We start from the raw sequence: 25,374 nt of genomic DNA, 5'->3' as shown, positions 1-25,374 counted from the left end.
CACAGTCTGGCCTCAACTTACCTTGCTAATATCCTCTCCAATTAGTTATCACTGGTAGACACCTCCGCCCAGCTCCTGCCCTGCCACCAAGCTCTCCCACCTCCATGCTTTTGTTCAGGTTGATCAATTGCCAGGTGTACCTCAGCTTCCATGTGTACTTCAAGATCCTGTTCAGGTATTACCTTCTCAAATCTCTAAACCCACTTACTTCTCCTTAAAGGTTAATTATACATTGCCACACATTTACCCCTCTCTAATCTGCAGATTCATTCATCCACAAATCTATTGAGCCCCTACTGGGTGCAAGGCATCATCCTAGGCTCTTCAGTTATTTTAGTGAACAAAATAAGTAAAGACCTCTGTTATCAGGAACTTACATCTCAATTGGGAGGAGACAGACAACAAATGTAATAATAAGAATTAAATGCCATGGGGGAAAAATAGAGGTAGCTATAAGGGGGATCAGAATTGCCGAGTGAGGGGTGGAAAATGAGTTGTAGTACTAAGTGGTGGTCAGTGTAGGCCTCACTGAGACGGTCACACTTGAGGAAAGACTTGAAAGAGGTAAGGGAGTGAGCTCTGCAGATATTGCTCTTCTTTCTGAAGAGCATTCAGAAAGAGGGTACAGCCAGTGCAAAGGCACTGAGGCAGGAGCAGGCCTGGATATTAAAAGAATAAGGAGGCCAGCACTGGCTGGTGTGGCTCAGTACTTGAGCGTTGTTTCATGCACTGAGAGGTCACTAGTTCGATTCCCAGTCAGGGTACATGCCAGGGTTGTGGACTTGATCCCCAGTAGGGGGTGTGCAGGAGGCAGCCAATTGATGTTTCTCTCTTTCTCCCTCTCCCTTCTTCTCTCTCTAAAAAAAAAAAAAAAAAAAAAATCAATAAAAACATATTTAAAAAATAAATAAATAAGGAGGCCAATGAGATTGGAGCAGAGTGAGCGAGAGGGAGAGTGGTAGAAAAGGGCAGAGAGGCAGTGCGGAGCCAGGCCTGTGGGCCACTGCTTTGGCTCTCCCTGGGAGAGAGATGGGGTGTCGCTGCAGTGACACGATCTGACTGGCGGCTGGGTTGAGACTAGAGCGACGGGGCAGGAGGCCAGGACGGAGGCTTTCATGATCATTCAAGTGAGAGATGACAGTGGCGTAGAGAGATCAGCAGCAGAGGAAGCAGTCGGATTTGAGATATACAGGGGTGGGCACAAGTAGGTTTACAGTTATGAGTACTCAAAACAGAGTTTATTCTTGTGTTATTATTTATTAATTATTGTATTATTTCCCATACGAAGACATAGGGCCAGTGCTCCAGGGCAGCTGTGATGCCCACCGGAACTGGGGAAGGCAAGGGTATGGGCTTCCCGGCTCTGGCAGGCACAGGAGGCCTCTGAGTAGCAATCCCTCTGTGTCCGGCAGGGAGGAAAGAAGTCAGGGGAGGCAAGGGTGCTGGAGTGGAAGCCACCCTTATTCTCACCCCTCTGGAATGGTGCTGCTCTTCTCAATCCCCCCAGCCAGTGGAGCCAGAGGGCATGCTCATTCTGGGCAGGCCATCTGGGGGCAGGGGAGTGGTCCAGAAACTGATCCGGGAGCAGCAAGACCCACTCCTCTCACTCCTCAGAGTCCCTCTCATCCTGCAGAGTTTTACCCTATTTTTCTTGGTGTCTCTGAATTTCCATCATGTGCTTTGTAACTATTGCCACATACCATATTGAATTTGGAACATTTTTAGAGTGTGAAAAAAATGTGCATCTTAGAATTGATGGATTAGAATGTTTATTATCAGTGCCTTCTGTCCAACCTCCACCAGGACGTGAGCTACACAAGGACAGGAACTGCCAGTCTCAGCCCCCTTTCCTGGTTTTGCTAACATGCACTGAGAGCTGTGTACTGTGTGGACATTAGTGCAGTTACAATAATCAGGAGGTGCTGTTACTAGCCAGCTACTAATAAGTAAATCAAAGCGTAGAGAAGTTTGCTTGGTCCCTTGCTAGGGGAGTGGCGATAGGAGAATCAGCCCATGAGAGGTATAGTGTGGACTGTACAGCCAGGCAGCTTCTTAGTAGCTATTGATCTTAGGCAAGCCTCCTAACCTCTTTCTACCTAATTTTTCCATCCTTTAAATAGGGATAATAAAAGTACCTGCTCCCATCTGGCTGGTGTTGCTCAGTGGTTGAGCATCAACCCATGAGCCAGGAGGTCATGGTTCAATTCCCACTCAGGGCACATGTCTCAGTTTGGGACTCGATCTCCAGTAGGGGGCGCACAGGAGGCAGCCGATCAATGACTCATCATTGATGTTTCTCTCTCTCTCCCCCTCTCCCTTCCTCTCCCTGAAATAAAAAAACACACACACACATTTTTTTAAAAAAAGTACCTGCCCCATGGGGTTGATCTACGAGAATGTAATGAGTTAATACATTAAACATGCTTAGACGGAGATGGGGATGGCCAGCACTTTGTGTGGGCTGCCATTATTATTAGCTTACTCTAGCAAGCCTCCTGGAGTCTCAAGTCTCTCTGTTGTCCTCCTGACTTCCCAGAAGAACAATAGTGGATCAGAAGGAAAAGAGCCCATTCTGCTGGTCCCAGCTCTGTCACTAATGGATCATGTGAGCCATTAGGTAACTCTCTTTCCCCCTAGGGGTCTCAGGCTCCTTGTTTGTACAATGAGGGGGAGCTGGACTCTTTGCTCTCTATGGGGTCTTCTAGAATGCTATAGATAGAATGTGTGACCCCTCCCCAAGATTCATATGTTGAAATCCTAACCCCCCTGGTGATGGGATTAAAAGGTGGGGCCTTTGGGAGGTGATTAGGCCATAAGACTCCATATGACCTAATGGGCATAATGGGATCAGTGCCCTTAGAAAAGCAATTCACAGAGCTCCCTTGCTCCTTCCAACATGCGAGGACACAGTGAGAAGACTGCCTTCTATATACCAGGAAGAGGGCCCTCGCCAGACACTGAATCTACCAGAGCTTTGATCTTGGACTTCCCAGCCTCCAGAAAAGTGAGAAATAAATTTATGCTGCTTATAAGCCATGAGTCTATGGTATTTTGTGACAGTAGCCTGAATGGACTAAGATACTCTCCCAAACCCTAACCCAGCAACGACACTTGTCTTGCCCTTCCTCGCCTATGACCTGGCCCCATGTCTGGAATGGAGGGGACAATACCCCTGCCAGCCTTGCTCACATGTTTCCTGCAGTAGAAAGGTCCAGCAGCTCACAGAGGCCGCTGAACACCAAGCTGGGGGAAGGGGGAGGGGAAGGGGCACCAGGAAGGGAGGGCACCCTCACAGTCTGTTTTCCTAGGAGAAGGTGCCCTTTGGACCAACCCACACTCCCACAGGGTTACTGTGTACAGCAGGGCTCTGTCACCTCCATTGCTGAGAAGGTTAAATATCCTGGATGGAGAGCCAGGCTGATGTTGGCCAAGGCCCTATGAGAAACAAAGGAGAAAGCACAAGTGGACAGTTTTTAATGGGGCCCAGAGGGGAGACCCATAGCAAACGATCTAGGGCTTGTGGGAACATGGGAACTGGCTGGAGCAGCAAGGAAAGCTTCTTAGAGGAGGAGACACTGAATCCGATCCCAAGGATATGCAAAGGCCTGCAAGCAAGGGCTGGCAGGAATGGAAGCAGCCCATGGAAGCATGAAAGAGAGCAGCCCTTGGGGAGTTCCCATCTGGGGGAGGGTGTCAGACAAGCCAACAGCAGCCTCAGACTTGGAGTTGGCGCAGGAGAGTTGGTACCAGCTGGTGTCCAGGGCTCTAACTGGCTTCCTGGAGGAGGTAGGGGCAGGCCGGGTAATGACTCACCCGTGTGCCAAGATGATTTCCCCACGTACCCAAAGCTGTACAGTAGCTCCTGGAGCCAGCAGGCAGGGTGTCTGTGGGGGGGACATTCCTGCTTTCCTCCCCTGTAGAACAGCGTCTGAGGTCTCCAGCCCCAAGGTGTCCTTGGTGCCTCAAACGGTGTTTGACACAGCAGGCTGCCTGTGAATCCCCGGGGAATGAAAGCGACAGGGTTTTGGCCCTCCCTGTCCCCTCTGCCCGAACTCCCTTCCCCTACTGAGCTGCGTGGCTCTCTGCAGGCTTAGAGGTCTCCTTCTGTGGAAGCCTCCTGCAGCCCCCACCTCGACATCGCGTCCCTCCACGGGGATGCAACCAGCCAAATCCAGAATGGAGGAAATTCTGTCTCCAGAACACGCCACTGTTCTTAAACAAGGGAAAAGAAAAAAACAGAAAAACAGAGCAAAGAAAGTGTGGTGCAGGTTGAAGCAGCAACCCGATGCAACGTGCGGACCCTGCGTAGATCCGGATTCGAGGAGCTCTGGAGACCGGCTGCACAGCGCGTGTGCTTGCTGCTGACTGTGCACTTGAGTGGTTACGATGGAAAATGTTGTGTGTATTTCACCACAATCAAACTTTTTAAAGATATTCAGGGACCAATTGAGGAATGTGAATACTGAGTATTTATTAGATGACATTAAGGGATTATTAATTTTTCAAGTGTGATAATGGTATGAACAGTGTTAATCTCTTAGAGATACAAGCAGACCTATTTACAGATGAAATGAGATAATGTCTGGGATTTGCTTTAAAACAATCCAGAAGGAGGGGAGATGTGGGGAGATAAAGATACACCAAATTGGCCATATTTGTTGAAGCTGGGGACATGGGTGTTCTTTATGCCATTCTCTCTTCTTTTGGGTGTTTTGAAAATGTCTGTGATCAAAAAAAGAACAAAAGGACAAAAACACCTGCCCCTCCCTCCATGCTGGCTGGTTTTTCTTTGTGGCCCCCATCCCTGCAGGACATACCGAGAACCTTGTTTGCTGTGTCTCCCCCGCAGCAAGGGCGCCGGGGAGCGGGCTGTCCCTCTTGGTCATGGCTGTGTGTTCACAGCTGGATTCCCAGCACCTGCAGCAGCACGTACATGTCACCCAGCTCACAGCTGTGGGCCTGGGTCTGCGTGGCCTCTGGAGCCTGAGCTTGGAACCACTGTCTGCATATAGCTGTCTCCAGCAGTTCTGACCTCGGAGGGCATGAGTGAGTCTCCCAGAGGCAAACTGCTCACCCACGAAGATGTGGGTGCCATGGTGGGCTAGAGGACTCAACTTGCTCCAGGTCAGGGAGAGTGAGGGGACAGGGCAGTGTCTGGATTGCAGATGCACCCTGTCACCCCAATGCCCTGCACCCTAGGGTGGCCCAAGCCCATGTGGACATCATTGCAGCAGTCACTGCTTTTGTAGCCTCCGAATACCAAGCCCGGCCTGAGCCAGGGCGCCAGGGCGCTGAGTGAGGCGAGGGCCAGCAGGCAGGGCCTACCCAGGGGCCCAGGAGCCCACTTCTGGAGAAAAGTGGCAGGTGAGGAACAGGTCTGCCTCCACCCTCAAAGCCCTCAGTTTTGTTCCCCGCCATTGTCACCTGGGACAGGTGACCCTTCCACATCTGCAGTGAGCCTCTCCAGTGGGCACTGCCAGGCACAGGGCATGATCCCAGCAGGTGCCAGGTCCTGGGGGAATCTGGGAATTGGGATGATGAGAGCACTGGGCACCATCATCAGAATGCTGGAATGGGGAATGGGGGGGCCAGGTGCTGCTGAGCATTTGTCACTGTGTATGGCCCTCCTGTCTCCTACCTGGGCTCTCACGGGAAGATGTCACCGTCTTCCTAAAGCAGAAACAGGCGGTATAGTGGAGAAGACAACAGCTCTGGGGCTAGACTTGGGCTCGGCCCAGCTCTGCTCCTTTACCAGCTCTGGCTTGTCATGCAAGTCACTGGTTCACCTTGCAGTGCCTCAGTTTCCTCACTCACATAACAGGCACAATGTGGGGTGACCCACAGTGGAGACTAGGGTGGGTGTCCTGTCTGGACTCCGCAGGTCCTGCCCACTGGATCTTCATTTGCGTTTGTGGAATCTGAGCCCACAGGATGGTCGCCCCCAACCCCCTTGCTGCTCCTGCTTCTTGGGCCTCCAGGGTGTGGGGCCCAAGGAGACCTGAGGCAGTGACATTGGTTGGGGAGCCCCAAGGCCTGATGTTCTTCCTTCTCTGGAGGCTGGTGTATTCTGTGTGAGGAACAATGCTATTCCCTCTGGGGGGGGGAGGGACTGACCAGATTCAAGGTGAAGGCTCTGGGCTGAGGCACCTGGTTCTAAGGAGCTGGGAAAACAGACACACTAGGTGCAGCAGAGCCACCTTACCTGTCACCATGCCTGCAGGCAGCAGCCCCTCCCTGCGTGTGCTGCCTTGGGGAGGTCCCTTCCCAGCAGGTCCAGTGGGGGACAGACACGGAGAGGCTACAATCCCATCAGAGATGCTCTCCTGTCCCAGCCTCCCAGAGCCAGGACTTTGGTTTACAAAGGGCCCAGAATGCCATCTCATTTGAGCCACACAGCAGCTCAGCCGCGTGAGGGTGGGGTGGGGAGGTGATTACTGCCTTCTATGCAGAAGAGGGAGGTCAAACTGGAGGAGCCGTAGAGCCTGGGCCAGACCAGTGATGCAACTGGGGCGCTGCACAGGGCCCAGCTGGTCCCCCTTCCCAACTACACCCTCACACACTAGTTTCTCTTCAAGGAGGGAAGGGGCTGCTTCTTCCCTTGTCTCAGACTGGCTTTGCCCACAGGCTATTACTGGCATCCAAAAAGATCTCCTTGATCTAGGAGGGCAACTGGGAGGGGCAGGAGGTGGCCAGCTTCAGGCTGCAAAGGAGTATTGGGGACTAGGGGCATGGGTGTCAGGAGTCAGGGGCAGTAGCACCCTCTTCCACAACCCTTCACTCCAAGTCATGGTTGGTTCTCATCACACCAGCCCTGGGGGGCATTATTTGTGTGAGAGGCTTTGTGTTCCAGGTGGGAGACCCTGAGCAGTCAGTCACCTACGTTCAGAAATTTCCCTCTGTACTCCCAGTGGAGTCATGCCTGTGGCTCCATGATCTCCACCTTTCCCTAGAAGCCCAGAGGTGCCCAGTGGCAGCTCCCAGCCTCACATACTCATGTAGTCCCTACGGTGCTGGCCGGGGAAGACCCCTGCCAGTTGGGATGTGGGGCTGAAGTCACAAAATGCCTGCAGCCACCCTATGCAAGGAACTGTACTCCAGGGACCAGCTTACACTGAAAAAAAGCCACATACAAATACACAAGAGGGCACTTGACAAACATTTATTGAGCACCTACTATATGCCAGGCCTGCGTAGGGCTCCGGGAAAACAAAGTCACCGCAACCTAGTCCTGGCCCGGAAGGAGCTCACAGTCTAGTGGGCCAACCATCAATCATAGTAACAGCGGCGAAGGTGCATTTAGCGTCACGATTTTACAATGAGCTTGTATACACGTTTTCTCAATTGTGAACATCCAGCAACACAGCCACGTTGTTTAAAAGCACACTGGCATAAATGTAAACACACTCACACAACTGAAAGGGTGAAGAGTAACCAACTGCAATAATTCACATTCCTGTTTCAGAGCCAGAGTTTCACCATCATTTATTCCCTCCTGCTAGGGAGGGTACAAGTTTTGCCAACCTGCACAAATGGTGGCAGACACAGGAGAGTCCCATGGCCCATCAGACATCACACACAATTGGTTCTGAATCTTTGCCCGCTGCCTTCTCTCCACTACCTAGCACTAGTCTTCTAATCTCCCCTGGACAAGGGTCCCACACATCCTTGGGCTCCAGGTGAGTCAGATGGGGAGAAAAGACCATGTCCCATGAGTCAACCACACTGTGAAATTCCTCACACCTAGTTTGGCTTATGCTGGCCCAAGGGTGACACCAGCTCAGGTAAGGATAGCGCCCTTAGGCCCAGATCCTTCTAACTCAGATCCTTCCTGATTTAGAGATTGGCTTTCTGGATGGTCTCAAAACCCAGCTGAATCAGTGTCACATGGGAGTCCTAGCCGTGCCTCCATCCCTGAACACGCAGTATTTATCAGGAGCAAACAGAATGATCTTATTTGTCCCACTTGCCCCTGGGTTCTAAACAGGTCAGTGCTGTGTGGGGTCAGAGGAAGCTACCATGCCCTTCAGAGCTCCCTATCACCAAAGCGGAAAAACAAACCCTCACAATGATCTGGCCTGTGATGGTAGTTTAGGAGGGAAATAAATCTGGTGAAGAGATGCAAGGTGGGCCATCTCCTGGTCTGGCGAGCAGGAAACCAGGCAAAGGCCTGGGTTCAATTAAACCAAGGAGTAGGACAAAGTGTTCGGCTGAGCACACAGAGCTGAAATGTTGAAGGCAGGGCTACATTTAGGACCCACATCCCCACCACAAGCTGGCCACCACGATTTCAAAGGTCAGCTCCTAGGGTGTGAGTGTTCCTGGGCACCCAATTCTGTGGCCTCTGAGACGGTGGCCTGTCAAGTGAGTCAGAAAATACATGTCCAGGGCAGGCGTAGGGGGAAGGGGTGAGGTGCTTCTCTGTGACTGACACAAGTCAGCCCCAGGTCCTGTTCCAACCTCTGGGGTGGGGGGCTTTCTGGCTCCTACCCAGGACAACCTTTCAGCCCTCCTGCCCCTCAAGTTCACTCCAGGAGGCCAGATATCCTGCTAGCAAGCCCCTTCCCCCAATGATGGCCCAGACGGAACTCTCTTAATAAAAAAAAATAATTTATTGTCAACAAAGGAGATATATACAACAGGAAAACAGGAGAAAAGGAGTGGGAGTGAATGAAGCCCCCAAGTGGGCTGCCTGGGCCTCCTGCAGGGATGGAGCTGGAGCGGGAAGAGGTAATGGAGGTCTCCTGCTTTAGGAGCCTGAACAGGTGGGGGAGGAGAGGTGTCCCCTGAGGTAGTGGGATCAGCTCAAACCCCGTGGTGACCACCTCTTTCGTGTGTAAGGCACTGTGCCAAGGGAGAATGGGGAGGGACTAAGACAGGGTGGGAGGAGCTTGGGGGACAGAGAGGTCTGGATCAGCAAAAGGATCGGGGTGGGTGTTCTCCACTGCCCAGTGCCCTACCACAACACAGCCTCGGCCACCCTCGCCGGGTAGACACTTTTCTGTGCCCCCCATTAACAGCAGATGCTGCCCCCCTCCTCTCCTCCATCCTGCCTTGGCACTCTTCATCAAGTAGCAGAGTAGGCAGCTCTGAGTGAGAAGCCAAAAGGGACACTGCCTCTTCCACCCCTTCCCCGGGAGAGCAAGAACCTATATACCACTCCCTGCCTCTTGCCACCCCCCCAGCGGTGCTGATTCCAACAAAACCGCAGGCCAATCTGAGGTGTCACCTGCTCCCACACCCTTGGTGCCCTGGGGATGCTTGGACCAGTCTTGCAGTAGGCTGACTGCCGGGGGCTCCTCCATCCATGCGGATAACCTGGAGATCCAGTGTCCCGCGAAGCCCCGGAGGGGGAGCTGGGCAGGAATGGGAGCAGAGAGCAGAGTCAGGGCCCTCCAGACACCCCACTATGAGGGTGTTCCTGAAGGTCTCTGCAAACCACACCCGTTTCCAGAGTCCAGTGCCTAAGCCCAATGAGCAGATTCTGCTTTATCCTCACAGAAGCCGGTCTGTCTCCCCGATAAGCTATACGGTCCTTGAGGGCAGGCTGAGTCCCACTCATTCAGTCCTTAACTCAACAGTAACTTACTGGGCTACCACACTGTGCCCAGCACTCTTCCAGCTGCTAGGGGTGCAGCAGTGCATGGTGCACAGTAAGAGGCTTTCTTGGAATTTACGGTCCAGTAGTGAGAGCCAATCAGCAAGAATAAACAAAAGACGCGATATGACACACAGTGAGAGAAGCAAAGGAAAAAAATACACCAGGGAAAGGGCTAGAGAGGCTCTCACAAAGCTGACATGAGCAAAGATGGACAGGAAGTGAACAGTCAGCTCTGCAGAGCTGGGGGAACAGCATTCCAGGTGAAGGAAGGACAGTGCAGGTGCCAGTGCAGAGCGCACCCGCTGCTGTAGGTACAGCAAGGCCAGGGCCTGCAGAGGGGGTGGGCGGACAGGTAAAGACCCCGGGGTGAGGATCACACCACCACGAGGACTCGTGCTTTTATCTGGAGAGTGATGGAACAGCCAGAAGGACTTTGAGCAGAGCAGGGACAGGATAAGATGGGTTCTCAGTAGGGACACTGGCTGCTCTGAGACCAGACCACATCGGGCAAAGATAAGAAGCCAGAGACCAGCTGGAAGGCTGTTACAGGAACCAGGGAAGACACAGCTTGGATGAGGGTAGCTGCATGGAGGTGGTGACAGGACGGTGAATTCTGAACACACTGGAGGCAGGGTTAAGACTTGCTGATGGTTGGTGTAGGGTCTGAGAAACAAGAGGATGACCGCAGGTTTAAGCCAAGCAAACTGAAGAACGAGGTGGCCAGTCTCCTCCAAAGACAAGGCCGGGGAAGAGTAGACTGGCGGGGAGGGGCGGCTGCGGGTCCCACTCCGAAATGCCGAGCATGAGGGAATGTTTAGACCACCAAGAAGAGATGTCACATGGGCAACTGGAAGAGCGGTTGGGACCAAGGGGAGAGGTCTGGGCTGGAGGGTCAAGGAAGGAGCTGTGAGTAGAAGAATGGTATTTAAAGCTGTGATTCTGGGCAGGGTCACCCAGGGAGTAAGGACAGAACCTGACCCATGGTTGGGGCATTTATTCTTTCATTCACCAAATATGCAGGTAAGCAGCACCTGCTGGGCACTGGGGATACCACAGTAAATAAAATAGGCAAACATCCTGACCTGCAGGAACTTACTTTCCAGAAAGGGGAGGAAAGGTTTACAGACAAATGGGACAGTGGCCAGGGAGGGATGAGGGGTCAAGAAGGAAGAAATAATAGCTTTGTGTAGGCTGAGATCTGGGAAAGATTTAGAAGGAAAACTGATGGGTGTGACAGAGAACTGTGAGACGGGGAGAGGAGATGGGTCCTAGCGATGAGCTAGCCTTTACAGGAGCAGTTCAGTTACAGTGGCAGGCGAGAAGGCAGAGGATATGGCCTGGATGCTGGAGGGAGTGTGGGAGCAGGTAGATGTTCTTCTTGGCCCTGTGGGCAGGGCGTCTGTGTGGGCACAGTGGACATGCACATAGGCTGCGGCTTACTAGGCGAGGGGCCCTGAGCAAGGTGCCTTACCTCCTGAGGCTCAGGGTCCTCTTCTGTAAAAAGGGAATCAGGGCCTTCCAGACATCCCACCATGAGGATGTTCCCTGAAGGTCTCTGCAAACTGCACCCCCATATGATGGTTGTGTGGACTTAATGCCACTGTTTTGAGGAGTCCCTAGCTTAGTGAGCTCTTACTTGTACTGGACTCTTTTAAGTGCCAATTCTTCCTGGTAGTAAGGAGGTCAATGGGGTGGGGGTGGGGGTAGGGGTAGGGAGGAGTATTAGGAGAGCGAGGCCTGAGATATGACGGAGAGGTCCTTTCGGAAAATGAGTCAGGGCCCCAGGGCCATAAAAGAGCAAACCAGGAGGACTTATCAGTCAAGCTGAGCCCCTTCAGCACCAAACCCCAGAACTGCCCCCCTTCTTCCACATCTGTACATGTGTGTACATGTGCACACTTTCTCCAGAGGGAAGGGCCTGGGTGCATTTCCCTTCTCATCAAGGCTTTTCTCTTGAGTAGCGACTCTAGAAATGTTACCACCAGAATGATAGGTGACATCCACTTGCCTGTCAATAAATCTTTACTAAGGGCTTTCTTTGTGCCAGGCTCTGTACTGAGCTGAGATCACAGCAGTGAACAAAGACCCTGCCCCTCATGAAGTTTGCACTCTCTCTCACACACGCGTACACATACACACTCACCCTACTTTCCCTTTGGTCAGCCTGGGAGCACACTGGGTCTGACCAAGGAATCCTAAGCCAGATCTCTAGGTCCCACTCAAACTAATCACCAACAAGACAAAGAGGCTCTTTTGCCCACTATTTGTGAGGAGGCCCTCAGGACCACCTTATCTTCTGGCCCAGGCGCCCTCCCCACCTTCATTCTGCAGGGCCCTTGGCAAGTCCCAGAAAGTGTTGACCGCTTCACACTCACATCCATCAGCTCAGCTGACCTGACCAGAGCACTTTTCTAACTTCTAAATCCTTGATTTTTAAACTTTTAAAAGTGGTGGTGTCTTTATTCAAATAAAACCTTCAGAGAACTTTAATATATAAAACAACTCAAAGTGGAGACATTCCAGATGAAGCCTCACAGGTCTCTGAGAAATCCGCCCAAGCTTTGAGATCCTGAAACAGCTGGAAACCACTGGTCCGAAGCCTTCGCTCTGCACAGGACCAGCGTACATAGGAACAGGACCAGCGCGGGCGCTCAACTATCCTCAATCTGCTTCACTGCCTCGGACCTGTATTCCAGACAGACTATGAGCTTCTTGGGGACAAAGGCTGCCTCACTCATGTCATTTTCCAGAGCACTTTGCTTGGGGCTGGGCTGCAGGAAAACTTGCTGTTGAATGTCTTCTGCGGCTTCCGGGCCATGTCCAGCCTCCACAGATCCTGCCACTGTTGAGAACACCTGCCAGCCCCTTCATCCCTCCCACATCATTCAGTTTGTTGAACCCTAAAGTCTCAGGCTTTCCCCACTCACCCCAGAGGGACTTGAGGCCTCAGGAATTCCCTTCTCAGCTACTCACCACTCCAGATGGGTGGAGTTTGGGCACAGGGTACCCCAGGGCTCAAAATGAAGGCTCTTTTCGAGAATGAAAGCAGAACCCACTGAATAGTGGAAGAGGTCAGCCATTTAGAGCAGCGATCCACCGCAGTGAGGAGACTCGGAAACGTTCAAGTCCAAGCAGAGCCACAGACTCGAGGAGGCAGGACTGGAATGTGACTCAAGCTGAAACTTGAGACAGTGAGAACTGTGATCTACACGAAGGGGTGAGGCCTGCCTCAAGATCAGCAAGAAAGTGCACATGTAAGCGTTCTGCACGCACAGCTCCGGGAAGGGTCTGAGGCTACAAAGCAAACTATTAAGAGTGGTCCCTGCTGGTGAGTGATGTGGGCTGGAGAAGTGGCACATTTGCTTTTCCTTTCGCGTGCCACCTTCCTCGGGCTCTAATTCCAAATGCACATTTCAGACAGGCTGGGTCAAGGCACTCCCTGCGTTACTCATTCGCGCCTTCAAGAACCATTTCCTGAGCCTGAGATGCTGCGAGCAGTGCCTGGCATGGCGAGACGAAGAGAGGAACCAGGCTAAGCCTCCACCCTACTGAAGAGTGTTCTAGTCTCATCTGAACCCTGCCACTGCCTGGTTACGTGACTATGGTATAGGCAGAACACCTGTCCCCAAAGATGTCCACGTCTAATGCCCAGGACCTGTGAATGTGATATGTTCCATGGCATGGGAGGATTAAGGCTACAGATGGAATTCATGGTGCCAGTCAGCTGACTTTAAAATAGATCTGGGTAGGCTCAGTGCAGTCAAAAGGGTCCCTAAGTGGGGAAGAGGAAGGCAAAAGAGTCAGGCCAAAGATGGCATCCTGAGCAAGGCTCTGCTGGCCACTGGTGGGCTTTGAAAATGGAACACAAGTGTGAAGCACGGAATGTGGACGGAGTCTAGAAGCGGGGGGGGAGGGGGGGGGGGATAAGGGGCTTCCCCCTAGAGCCTCCAAAAGAAACACAGCCCTGTCAACATCTTGATTTTTTAGCCGAGCAAGACCTGACCTCCAGAAATGAAAACACATTTGTGTTGGTATAAGCCACTAAGTTTGTGGTAACTTGTTATAGCAGCCACAGGAAACTAATACAGGCACCACTGGGGAGAAGGAACTATCTCTGAGAATCTCCTCCGGAAAAGATACTTTTATAAGAACCAAATGAACTGCATACAAAAGTTTCTTAAAGCAGGCAGGACATGCTACAAAAGCACGCGCTTACTGCTATCATTCGGCAACTCATTGAGCTGCTCTCCCTAGAGGTGTCTGCTGAGTGTGCACCACTGGTCTAGTCTCCTGTTAATGGTCCCATGTGGGCCCCTGCTCCACCAGGGCAAGGTGGGCACCTCTCAGGCTCCCGTTGGAATCAAACTTTGGATGTCAAACTTGGGGGAGTACTAGACTAGTCCAACCTAATGACCAATTCCCGGACACACCCAAGGACCGTCAGAAACGCCCAGCCCACAGCCAGGCTCTATCCTTCAAATGTGCCTGCCCCGGGCCCCATCTTCTGGAGATCCAAGCACCAGCCACCTCAAGGTGGCCAGAGCCCAGGGGTACAGCCTGTCCTACCCCCTTGTCACCCCTCCCAGGAGCTCACCTGGAGAGGGGCTTTCCGGCTGGGGAAGGCCACCTCCGGCCACTCCCCCCTCTTTGGGTGCATCCTTGCTGTCTGAGGGCCTTAGCTGGGTGTGGGAAAAGAGCTGTAGGACGAAGCCGGGAGGGAAGCTGCCATCGGTGAAGTGCCGGACCTCGGTGGGAGCTGTGAAAGTCTCGGTGGGCGAGTCAGGTGACGGGGGGTCTAGAAGGGAGGGCAGAGAGGCGGTATGAGTCCAGGAGGCTGGGCAGCCTCACCCCACTGAGGCTGGAGTGCCACTCAGGTGAGGTGCAGGGGCCCTCGGTCTGGGCCCTGCCCACCCTCACTGGCTCAGCTTTCCTCCTGGAGCACCGCAGCCAGAGCCCCAATGGGGCCCCATTCTGGGCTCCCCCTTCACCTGAGTCAGAGTCTGAGTCTGGGTCCAGGTCCAGGTTTTTGGTCACAGATTTGCCTCTTTTCTTTCTGACCGGTTCTTCCTCAGGGGGCTCCTTCCATCTCTGACCACGGGGCTTCTTATTTACTGGCTCTGTGGCAGGGGCAGCTGCAAAAAAGAAGAGGCCTCAAACCTTTTTAAGGGAACATGCCTGAACCTCACAACCTCAGGGCTGCTGAAGCTATCTATCCAGCAGCCACTCTTCCCCCAGAACATAGGCCTGTGCCCCCCCACCCAAGCTCAGCCTTGCTGGCTCCCCATGGCTGACCTGGAAGCTCAAGGGGACGGAGTCCCCTGGGCCGGGTCCTTCTAGGGAGGGCTGTGCTGTCCTCAGAGTCAAGGAGAACCACAATCTCTGCTGGCATTGTGGCAGCGTCTGGAGTGGAGTCAGGGTCTGCACTGACATCCTGGGCTGAGTCTGAAGGGGGCAAACGCCCCGTGAGCTCCACAAGTGTGTTCCCACAGGTCCGCTTTTCTCCCACCCCCACCCCAGGCCCAACTACCTGAGTTGGGTGGGGATGGCTGCTCAGCTCTGACATCTTGCAAAAGGGCCACCCCCTCGCTCCAGGCCTCCAGGATGTTGCTCTTCTCAGAAGGGCTCAGGTCCAGGGTGTGAGGATGCTGCTCTAGGATGTGTGCGCGCGCCGTGTCCGCTGAGGGGAATAGGATCTCGGCCCCACAGACCATGCACAGCGCCCGCCCGCTGCCTCCCGGGCTGTTCCCCACCAGGAACTCTTGCTCCCAAGACATCTGCTGCTTGGGCTCCTCACAGCTATCGCCACCTGCCTCCAGCAGGCTAGGCCTAGGCAGTAGGGTCTTCTCCTGTTGAGTCACTATGGAGGTAGAGGAGGGGGTGGTGTTATCAGCAAAGGTGTCCATGGCCAATATTAGTTAGGACACAAATCCCCAAACTTGGTGGTGTGGTGTAAGGGAAGCATTTCCACTGTAGAAAAATGAATAAATGGAGCCAGAGCTGCTGTCCCAGAGGAACTGCCTTGCATGTCTTATGCCTCAAACCTTTGGGATTTTAAAAGGGCAAATAACCTTTGGACTGGGCCTAAAACAACAGTGTGTTCTGAAGAATTGTTTGCAAGGAGAACAAGAAAGCAGAAAGGATGACTACCAGACTGATGACCACCGAGCTGAAAATTACTTTCTTTAGAATTAGCATCACTACTTAGGTTTCTGCACCAACAGAAATGCCTTCCATCTATTGATGTAATTGTTCCCCTTCCCCTTCTCATAAACACCCCTTGCCTTTGTCTCCTATCAAACACTATAGGGGTGGGTGAATGTAGGTTAATAGTAATAAATAATACAATGATAATACAAGAATAAGCTGGGTTTTTTAAAAAAACAAATAATACAAGAACATTACAATAATACAAGAATAAACTGTTTCACATACTCACATCTGTAAACCTGCTTTTGCCCACCCCTGTTATTTGGGTTTCTGCCTAAATCAGTGATTTCCTGAATTTATTTATTTTTTTAAAATCCTCACTGAGGATATGTTTTTCATTGATTCTAAGACAGAAAGGGAGAGAGAAAGAAACATCGATGTGATTGGTTACCTCCCATCTGCACCCTGATCGGGGATTGAACACAAGATCCTTCAATGTATGGATGACACTGTGACCAACTGAGCCACACCAACCAGGGGCCAAATACTTTTTTTTTTTTTTTAAAGGAAAAGTTGATTTCTTAAAAAAAATATATCTTTATTGATTTCAGAGAGAGGAAGGGAGAGAGAAACATCAATGAGATTATCATTGATTGGCTGCCTCCTGCACGCCCCCACCAGGGATTGAGCCCACAACCCGGGCACGTGCCCCAATGGGGAGCTGAACCGTGATCTCCTGGATCACAGTTTGATGCCCAACCACTGAGCCACGCTGGCCGGGCAATACCTATTCTTTTTGATCTTAAAAAAAAATGCTTGTTGCCTCTCACTTAGGCCTTTTATTTTTAGCTTAACACCACTCAGTCTTTTTCTACCTTTCCTTATGATCCCTGAGATGCTAGTAACATTAAACAGCCTGCATGCCTTGGTATCTGCCAGAGCGCCTCCATACTTCCTTTCAATCTAGTCCCAGACCACAGGTCCACGTGTGTGTTTTTCCAACAGACTGTGATGTTCCTGTAGTCTTGGCACATCCATCCAGATTCCCCAGTCTGGCAAATTCCTAAACTTCCTTAATGGACCTGCTAAAATTCTCACGCCTGGGAAGCATTCCTGACCTCCCACCCCTGGCAGCTGATTACATCCATGTCTGACTTCCAGGCCGCAGTGCACACTTTCTTGAGGACAAAGACGGTAAATTTTATCATCTTATTGTCCCCACAGGGCCTGGCACATAGGAGAGGAGACGATCAATGAGCCTTTGGTCAGTGAATGACTTTTCCACCTACTGAGGCCCCTTCAGAAGGTTCCTCAGCCCATAAAACTAGCCTCTCCTTACACAGTGCTCCCAGGGCATGTGCAGCTGTAACCTCATCCCCACTGGTGCACCTGCCCTTTGTGCACATGAACCATAAGCTGCCAGAGCAGGAGCTCTTGGTAGCTCAGCAAAGGCAGGCAGCCCAGGGCTGTGTGGAGTGCCTACAATCCCTCATGGATACATCTCTTTCCTACCTAAGAGGATGGGATGAAATACAAATATGGGAGGCCCTGACACCTGGGGACTGCATGGAAGAGGTGGCATTTGAAATGGATATGAAAATTGGCTTGGACTCAGAAGATCCAGGTCCAAAGCTGGGTTACACCTATCTCCCATGTGAACATGGATAGGAGCTTGACCCTGGATAGAAACCTTGACCCTGAGATGCAATCAGGCTTTCTTTCCCACTGCTTGTCCAAAAACAGCTCCCATCAAGGTCACCAATGCTAAGTGCAGCAGTCAGTTCTTAAACCTCATCTTCTGACTGATCACTTCTACCACCTTGATTTCTGACAGTCAGCTTCCAGGTACCACCTTCTGCTGGTTCTTCGTAGCTCCCTGGGGCCTTTTCAGTCATCTGTGCCAACTCCTCATTTCATTTCCCTCCCTCATCATCTCTTCTCAGGTACTTGCATGGCTCCCTTACCTCTTCCAGGTCTTGCCAAAGAACCACATTCCCACCATGGCCTTCCCGCCACTCTGTAGCAAGCTGCCATCCATCCTGCCTGAGCACTTCATTCCCCTTCACGTTTTCATTGCCTCCACAGCACACATCACCACCTGGCAGAGTACGTGCTGCATTTGTTCCCTGTGTCTCCCCAGTACACTCTAGGCTCCATGACAGCAAGGACTTTCGATCCTTCATGCCTGTATCTCCAGCATCAAGAATAGTGCCCGGCATGGAGTGGCACTCCAAAGTGTCTGGTGAGGGACTGACTCCATCTCCAACCCGGAATCACGGCTCATGCCATGACGCTGTTCTTGGACCACTCTGATGTCTACCCTCTTCCTCTCACGGTCTTGTTGCATTGCCTGCCTGCTGACAATTCCTGTATTTATACCTCCAGCCAAACTCTCCCGTGAAACCTAGACTGGTGTGTCTAACTTCCCATCTGACCTCTCCACTTGAACGTGTCACAGGCACCTCGAACTAACCATGTTCTAACCTGAACTCCCAGCCTTCCAGTCGCTCAGACCCAAAACCTTGAGTTCACCCTCTTTTTCTCTCCCATCACAAACCTTTCAAAGCTTTGTACTTGCGATTCTTTCTGCCTAAGATGCTTCTCCTCCACTTATCTACAAGGTTCACTCCCGCACTTCCTCTGGGTCTGTGCTCAAGTTTCACCTCATCAGAGAAGCCTTTCCTGACCACTCGCTATTGCAAACAAAACACTCACCCCAGTCTTCACTCCTTACTTTGCTTTAGTGTTCTCTGTACCACTTATTGCCAACCGACATACTACACTCCACGTTTATTTACGTTTGTCCGCCTTTGGTCCTTAGTGTGTGTGTGCGCGTGCGTATGTTCCAGAAGGGCAGTTTCATCTTTGTTCACAGCCATTAGCATGCTCAGTCTAAAATAGTGCGGGGCACATAGTGAGCATCCCATTATTAGCTTCTCTGCACTTCCAGTTCTTGATGGAACAGTGGTAAGAAGGCTGTTGAGAGGACTGGGGCGGCCTCGCGTGGAGGGCTCAATACCAGCAGAAGGGGGGAAGAATCTGTCTGGACTGAAAGCTCTGAGGGGAGCGTCTCTATTTCCCCCACTCATTTTCTAACCCTCCCGATTCCAAAAGGCTGAGGCAGTGCAGGCAGACACTATGTTCCCTGAGGTAAAAATGAATGGCTTCCCTCCCTCTCAACCTCTTCTGGGTCCTTTCCCACAAAAAAAAAAAAACCAAAACACAAAGAGAGACGTATCTGGGAAAGAAAGGATATTTGCATTTCTATGATCAGTGCTTCTTCCATTAAGGTGGCCTTTTGTTTCCCTAAGGTCCTCAAGGTCCCGAGGGCTGAAGAAACTGGTGAAAGGGGAAGGAGAGCGAGTTCCAGACCTTCCTCAAATCCCCTCCCAAGGCCAGTCTCCTTCTAGGGCGGCTCAGGGCGCCCCCAGTAAGCACTTCTCCGAAAGCGGGTGCTGTAAGCAGTCCCGCTCGCCCCTCAGCTCTAGCGTCTGACACCTGTGGCTTGTGCGAGTGGAAGGCCTAGGTATGGAAGCGGGGGACCGCAGAGCCCCAGGGCCCTCAGAATCCTCTTGGCGGGAGGCAGCGGCGCCCCTCCATCCTCCGAACCTCTCCGGGCACCGGGCTGCCGCGCCCTGTCTCGGGCCTGGAGGCCTCGCCGCCCCTCGGCCTACAGCGCAGCCTGGCCCCAGGGCCGGCCGCCGCCTCCGCGGGGCGCGAGACCACGGCCGCAGGCACCCGGCGCCCCCGGGGTCCCGCAGACGGCGCGGGGCTCGGGAGAGGGGGCGCCGGGGCACCGGAACATCCGGAGCGCGGCGGGCGCGGATCGAAGGCTCCAGACCCCGGACGGGGGAGGGGGACTTCGGGGAGGCCTGAGATTCCAAACCCGGGTGGGGGCGGAGCAAGACCGCGCTCCGGCCCAAACCGAAGGGGGAGGGGGGCCGCGCCCGAGACCCGAAAGGGGCAGGGGGCGCCCGGGCCCAGACGGGGCGGGGGGTGAGCCCGAGCTCCGGACCGTGACGCGGAAGTGGGGTCCCCTCCCATCCTCACCTCTGAGCATCGGCTCGGGCCGCGGAATTACGGCCACCACCACGGCCTCCTCCTCGTCCTCCCCCTCCTCGCATTTGAGCGTCACCTCAAAGCAGTCAAGTGCGGCGCCTTCGGCCTTCAGGGCCATGGTGCGGCCGCGGATTTCGCGCTGACCGGACGCGGGAGGACCGGCGCGCAGGCCTGAGCGCTCGGCCGGCGGCCGCCTCCCGCCGCGCCGCCCCTCCCCCTCCCCGCCGCCCCCTCCCCGCCGCCCGCCGGGCCAGCGACCGGCGCGTCCGGGCCTCCCCGCGACCTGGAGCGTCGGGACCCCTGGCGGGGAGGGCTCAATCCGGGGCCCCAGCCCCCCGCCGCTCCCTTTTATGGAGCCTCATTGTCGGCGCCCTCCGGGCCGGCCCGCCGCGGGCCCGCCCCCGAACCCGGCGCGGCCAATAGCACGCGGCTCCGCCCCGCGCACGCGGCTCCGTTAGAATCCCAGGACCCGCTGGGCGGCGGGAAGGGCGGCGCGCTCTCGGCGGCCCTCAGGGCCGAGGCGGCGGTCGGCGCGGGCCGGGGGGCGCCCTGCGGCTCTCCCCGGAGGGTCGTCCGGAGCCGGCCCGCCGGGCGCCCTGGGCGGCCCTCCGCTGAGACGGTAATCGGGCGCATTTTGCCGGCGTGAAGGGCTTTCGGTCGGGGTCGCTTTTGCCCGGCCCTGACTAAGCCTCCTCCGCTAGAAGATGCCCACGGCGGGAAAAGAACCCGTGGGCGAGTGGAAAGGGCCTTGGCGTGGGAAGAGTGGAGACAGAATTACTTCCGATCTGCCTGCTATGTGATCTTGGTCATGCTATCTGTTTCCTTAGACACTTCATACTTTCTTAGAGAAAACATCGTGGAGCCTTCTGGACAAGGGCATGCAAAGAGGAAAAGCCAAGTGGAGTGTGGGCGTATGTAAGCATCCCTAAGGTTTATGATTTCACAGACTTGATTATTTTTTTGAATTTTTGTAATAATTTATTTGAGCCAGAGGATACACCTAGAAGCAAGATCGCAGGAGACTCAGATAAACACTTGCTATGATTTCCAGTTTTTAAACGTGAGTCCAGGGATTGCGACCCTCCCCAAGGTCGCACAGAAATCCTTGCGAGCCCCAAGACCAGACTCCAGTTGCCATGACACTGCAGCATTACAATCCTGTGGCTGACCTTTTACCTCTGTGACATCGATGGGCATCTCCCTGTGCTGTAAAAGCCTTCCTGAGATTTTGGTGGAGAAAATGCCCGATACTGAAAATCCATTTTTAAAATGCCACTGTAACAGACCAAACACAGGAGTAATTCAGAATAATGTACAGACTTGCCTGCTTAGGACAGTGCTCCCGTGAGATTATAACGGGGCTGAAAAGTTCCTGTGGCCTACTGACCTCATAGTGGGAGAGCTTTCTTAAAAGAGTGACACCTCCTCAAGAGGAGCCTCAGGCAGGTCCTTTAGGAAATTTTCCGGAGGAGGTATAGTTGTCCTAGGAGATGGCAGCTCCTTGCCTGTTACTGCCCTTGAAGAACTACCAGTGGAAACACATGTGGAAGACAGTGCTGTTTAGGTCTAGGCTAATATGTGTGTTTGTGTCCTAGGTTTTCCCCCCTCTCTCTTCATTCATTCTAGAGAGAGGAAGGGGGCGAGAGAGAGAGGGAGAGAGAGAGAGAGAGAGAGAGAGAGAGAGAATGAATTGATCGGCTGCCTCCTCTACATGCCCCAACCAGGGATCAAACCCGTAACCCTGGCATGTGCCCTGACTGGAAATTGAACCTGCCACCTTTCATTGTGCCGGACAACGCTCCAACCAACCAAGCCACACTAGCCAGGGATGTCCTAGGTTTTTTGGGTTTTTGTGTGTGTGTGTCCTAGTTTTGAACCAAAAAGTTTAAAAATTATAAGAACTTAAATAGAGCCCTAGCCAATCTGGCTCAGTGGTTAAAATGTTGGCCTGCGGACTGAAGGGTCTTGGATTCAATTCCTGTCAAGGACACATACTTTTGTTGCAGGTTCGATCCCCGATCCCCAGTCCAGGTGCCTGTGGGAAGCAACCAATCAATGTGTTTCTCTCACATCTCCCCCCGCCCCACCTTCCACTCTCTCTGAAAAGCAATGGGAAAAATATCCTTGAGTGAGAATTTTGTAAAAAATTTAAATAGAGAAAAAGCTTATAGGATATAAAGAAAAATCTTTTTGTGTAGCTGTACAATGTGTTTGTGTTTTAAACTAAGTGTTATTACAAAAGAGTAGAAAAGTTAAAATTTTTACGAAGTTTATAAAGTAAAAAAGTAAGCTAAGGTTAATTTACTATTAAAGAAAGAACAATATTTCTTTATAAATTTAGTGTAGCCTAAGTGTACAGTGTTTATGAAGTCTACAGTAGTGGACAATAAGGTCCTCAGCCTTCATATCCGCTCACCCTCACTCACTGACACACCCAGTGCATCTCAGAGTGCACTTGCACAAACCTAGATGGGCTAGCCTACGGCACACCTTGGCTCTATGGGCTAGCCTATTGCTGTTGGTTACAAACCTGTACAGCTTCCATGTGGGGGAACCAGAGCGCTTCCACATGCCACGGCGCAGGGCCCAGGCTCCACGAGGACAGAGCTCCTTTGTTTAGGACCTCATCCTGTGTATCTTTTCATCTGGCTGTTGGTGTGTACCCTTTAATATTCTTCGTAATAAATCGGTAATCTAGCGAGTAAACAGATTTTTCTGAGTTTTGCAAGTCATTCTAGCAAAGTAGTTGGACCCAAGGAGGGGGTCATGGAAACCTCTGATTTATAGCCAGTCCGTCAGAAGTACAGGTAACAACCTGGACTTGCAGTTCACATCCTGAGTGGGAGGGGTTGTTGGAACCTCCAGTTTGTAGCCCAACTGGCATCTGAAGTGGAGGCGGTCTTCTGGGACTGGGCCCTTTACCTGTGGATTCTGATTCTGTTTCTGGGTAGTGTTATAATTGAGTTGAATTCTCGGACACCCTGCTGGGGTAGGAGAATTGCTTGTTGGTGTATGGGAGCCAACACACACACACAGTGGAGTTGGGTCTGGGAGGGATCCCATTCAGACAGTGATGTGACCAGCAGGATACAAACCATGCTTAGAATGAGATATAGAAAGGCCACTTCATGACCACAAAAGTAACTTCGCCTTTTTCTGAGTGGTTGCTGCTGCTTTACCAAAGATCCCTCTAGCCCTGCTTGAATCCTCCTGCCTCCTGGGCAAACATTATAAAGATACCCAGTCTCTGAATTGCTCCTATTTCTTGACAGCGTTCAGTCCAGAACTGGTCCCCACTTCCCTAATCCCTCCCAGAACCATGGAATATAAGCCCAGACTTAAGCAGACATGTGAGGGTTTCCCTAGGTGCATCCTTCTTTACTGCAGCAAGTTAATAAACCTGTTTGTGATTACAACTGTGTTTCTAGTGGTCTTTGGTCAGTGAACTTTGAAAATCTTAACCAATTTATTTTGCTTACATTTTCATTTTTATGTATAAGAGGGATGTGTAATGAAAATCTATGTGAAAACATCAGCAAGTCTAACAGAGCTCTTCTAATAACTATCAAATACAATTTCAAGAGAGAAGAAATCATTGAGTCCAGCCGGTGTGGCTCACTGGTTGAGTGTTGACCTATGAACCAGGAGGTCACCATTTGATTCCAGGTCTGGGCACATGCCTGGGTTGCAACTTGATCCCCAATAGGAAGCGTGCAGGAGGCAGCCTATCGGTGTTTCTCGCTCATTGATGTTTCTCTCTCTCCCTCTCCATTCCTCTCTCTAAAAATCAATATATATATATATATATATATTTTACAGTGTAAGATTCTTATATTTAGAATTAGCCAGCTGGACTGTTTAGATGATCCCAATTTTGTTGGCGACACCCAAAGCATCATAGTCAGGAGCCAGTCAAACATATGCCTTCTTCTGTCCACTGGGCCTGCTCAGGGTGTTTCCTTGGCCATGTCAGTGTCGTAGAGCTTCTCCACAGCCTGTTAGATCTGGTGCTTGTTGGCTCGACATCCACAATGAACACAAGTGTATTGTTGTCTTCTGTCTTCATGGCTGACTCGGTAGTCAAGGGGAATTTGATGATGGCATAGTGGTCAAGCTTGTTTCTCCTGGGTGTGCTTTTCTGAGGATATTTAGGCTGCCTTTGGAGCCTCAGTGTCTTCGGCCGTCGGAAGGTGGGTGGCATGCGGATCTTCTTTTTTTTTTTTTTTTTTTTTTTGATGCCTTTCAGCACTGCTTTCTTTGCCTTCAAAGCCTTTGCTTTGGCTTTGGCTTTGGCTCTGGGAGGGCCAGGGACTTCCTTCTTTGCTTTCAGTGCCATCTTCGTAAAAAGCAATAAAAATATATTATTAAAAAAAGAGAAATAATTGAGTTGGAATTTGGCAGTGTTTATTTCTTAGGGGTACATAAAATAATCGTTCACCTTGTACACTGCTGGTGGGAATGCAGGCTGGTGCAGCCACTGTGGGAAACAGTTGGAGTGTCCTCAAAAAATTAAAAATGGAACTGCCATTTGACCCAGTGATCCCACTTCTGGAATATATCCTAAGGATCCTGAAACACCGAGCAGAAAGAATATATGCACCCCTATGTTCATAGCAGCATGATTTACAATAGCTGAGATCTGGAACAGCCCAAGTGCCATCAGTAGATGAGGGGATAAAACAGCTGTGGGACATTCACACCATGAAGACTACGCAGTTGTAAAGAAGAGGGATCTCTTGCCCTTTGCCACAGCACGGAGGGACCCGGAGAGCATTGTGCTGAGCGGAATAAGCCAGGCAGAGAAAGACAAGTATCACATGATCTCACTCATATGTGGAATCTAATGAACAAAATAAACTGACCAACAAATAGGTCCAGAGACATGGAGGCATGGAACAGACTGACGGGGTCAGAGGGGAGGGGGGTGGAGGGGACGGGAAGAGATTAACCAAAGAACACAGAGGCATAGCCCACGGACACGGGCAATAGTGCGGCGAAGGCCTGGGGTGGGGCGGGGGCTGGGTGGAGGGGGCAAAGGGAGGGAAAATGGGGGGATATCTGTAATACTGTCAAAAATTTTTTTGAAAAAGGTTCATCCTGCAGTCTGTGATGTCCTAAATTTAATGAAATGAGGTTAGTTGCAAAAGCAGGACTCGTCTCCGATTCTGTCTGTCCCCTGTCCTTGCTCTTTCCACTACAGTACCACACTGCCCTGTGAGATTTAAGTAGTTGTTAAGTGAGTGAAAGGGTAGATACCAGCTCCAATATATACACAAAGAAACTGAATCTGAGAGAAATAAGTCATTTGAAATCAAAGAACTTGCAAGTCATAGAGCAATACTGTCCCACTTCGAGACGGGGCTCTTTTCTGTCACACCTGCCGCTGAGTGAGCCGTGTCTGTGCCAAGCACCTGAGGGGAACTCCAGACTGTCTTAGGTGGGCTGCGTTCCCGTCCACTGGGTACATAGTCAATGCTAAATGCATTGTGGGAGGAACTGGAATCTTAGTTGTTGAGATAGCCCCGTGTGGAGGAGAGGGGTACAGAGTGGCCTAGGGATGTGATCCCTAA

The 25,374-nt window shown here is 52.0% G+C and overlaps 1 protein-coding gene and 1 pseudogene across 7 annotated transcripts; both read right to left on the bottom strand.

The window, feature by feature from the left end:
- Positions 1-7,143: 7,143 nt before the first annotated feature.
- Positions 7,144-20,028, bottom strand: SPINDOC (spindlin interactor and repressor of chromatin binding). 6 transcript variants are annotated; one of them, XM_081153509.1, is made up of 6 exons: positions 19,796-20,028; positions 15,126-15,455; positions 14,891-15,040; positions 14,587-14,730; positions 14,193-14,393; positions 7,144-9,315 (listed from the first exon to the last, which is right to left on the bottom strand). In XM_081153509.1, exons 1-6 carry the CDS (start codon positions 19,920-19,922, stop codon positions 9,065-9,067), a joined length of 1,203 nt encoding a protein of 400 aa, XP_081009635.1. In that variant the 5' UTR covers positions 19,923-20,028; the 3' UTR covers positions 7,144-9,064. The 6 variants fall into 6 exon arrangements, with proteins under 6 accessions (XP_081009635.1, XP_081009630.1, XP_081009631.1 ...); XM_081153504.1 differs by having other exon boundaries at positions 7,144-9,353; positions 19,796-20,021; XM_081153507.1 differs by lacking the exon at positions 7,144-9,315 and adding an exon at positions 12,034-12,780 and having other exon boundaries at positions 19,796-20,021.
- Positions 20,029-23,662: 3,634 nt separating this feature from the next.
- On the bottom strand, positions 23,663-24,685 carry LOC308564822 (large ribosomal subunit protein uL23 pseudogene; annotated as a pseudogene). Its single transcript has one exon. The product of its transcript is annotated as a large ribosomal subunit protein uL23 pseudogene (transcript).
- Positions 24,686-25,374: the final 689 nt, after the last annotated feature.

Source organism: Miniopterus schreibersii (genome assembly GCF_964146895.1).
Source record: "Miniopterus schreibersii genome assembly, chromosome: 12".
Taxonomy (NCBI): domain Eukaryota; kingdom Metazoa; phylum Chordata; class Mammalia; order Chiroptera; family Miniopteridae; genus Miniopterus; species Miniopterus schreibersii.
This window is presented reverse-complemented; position numbering and strand designations above follow the sequence as displayed.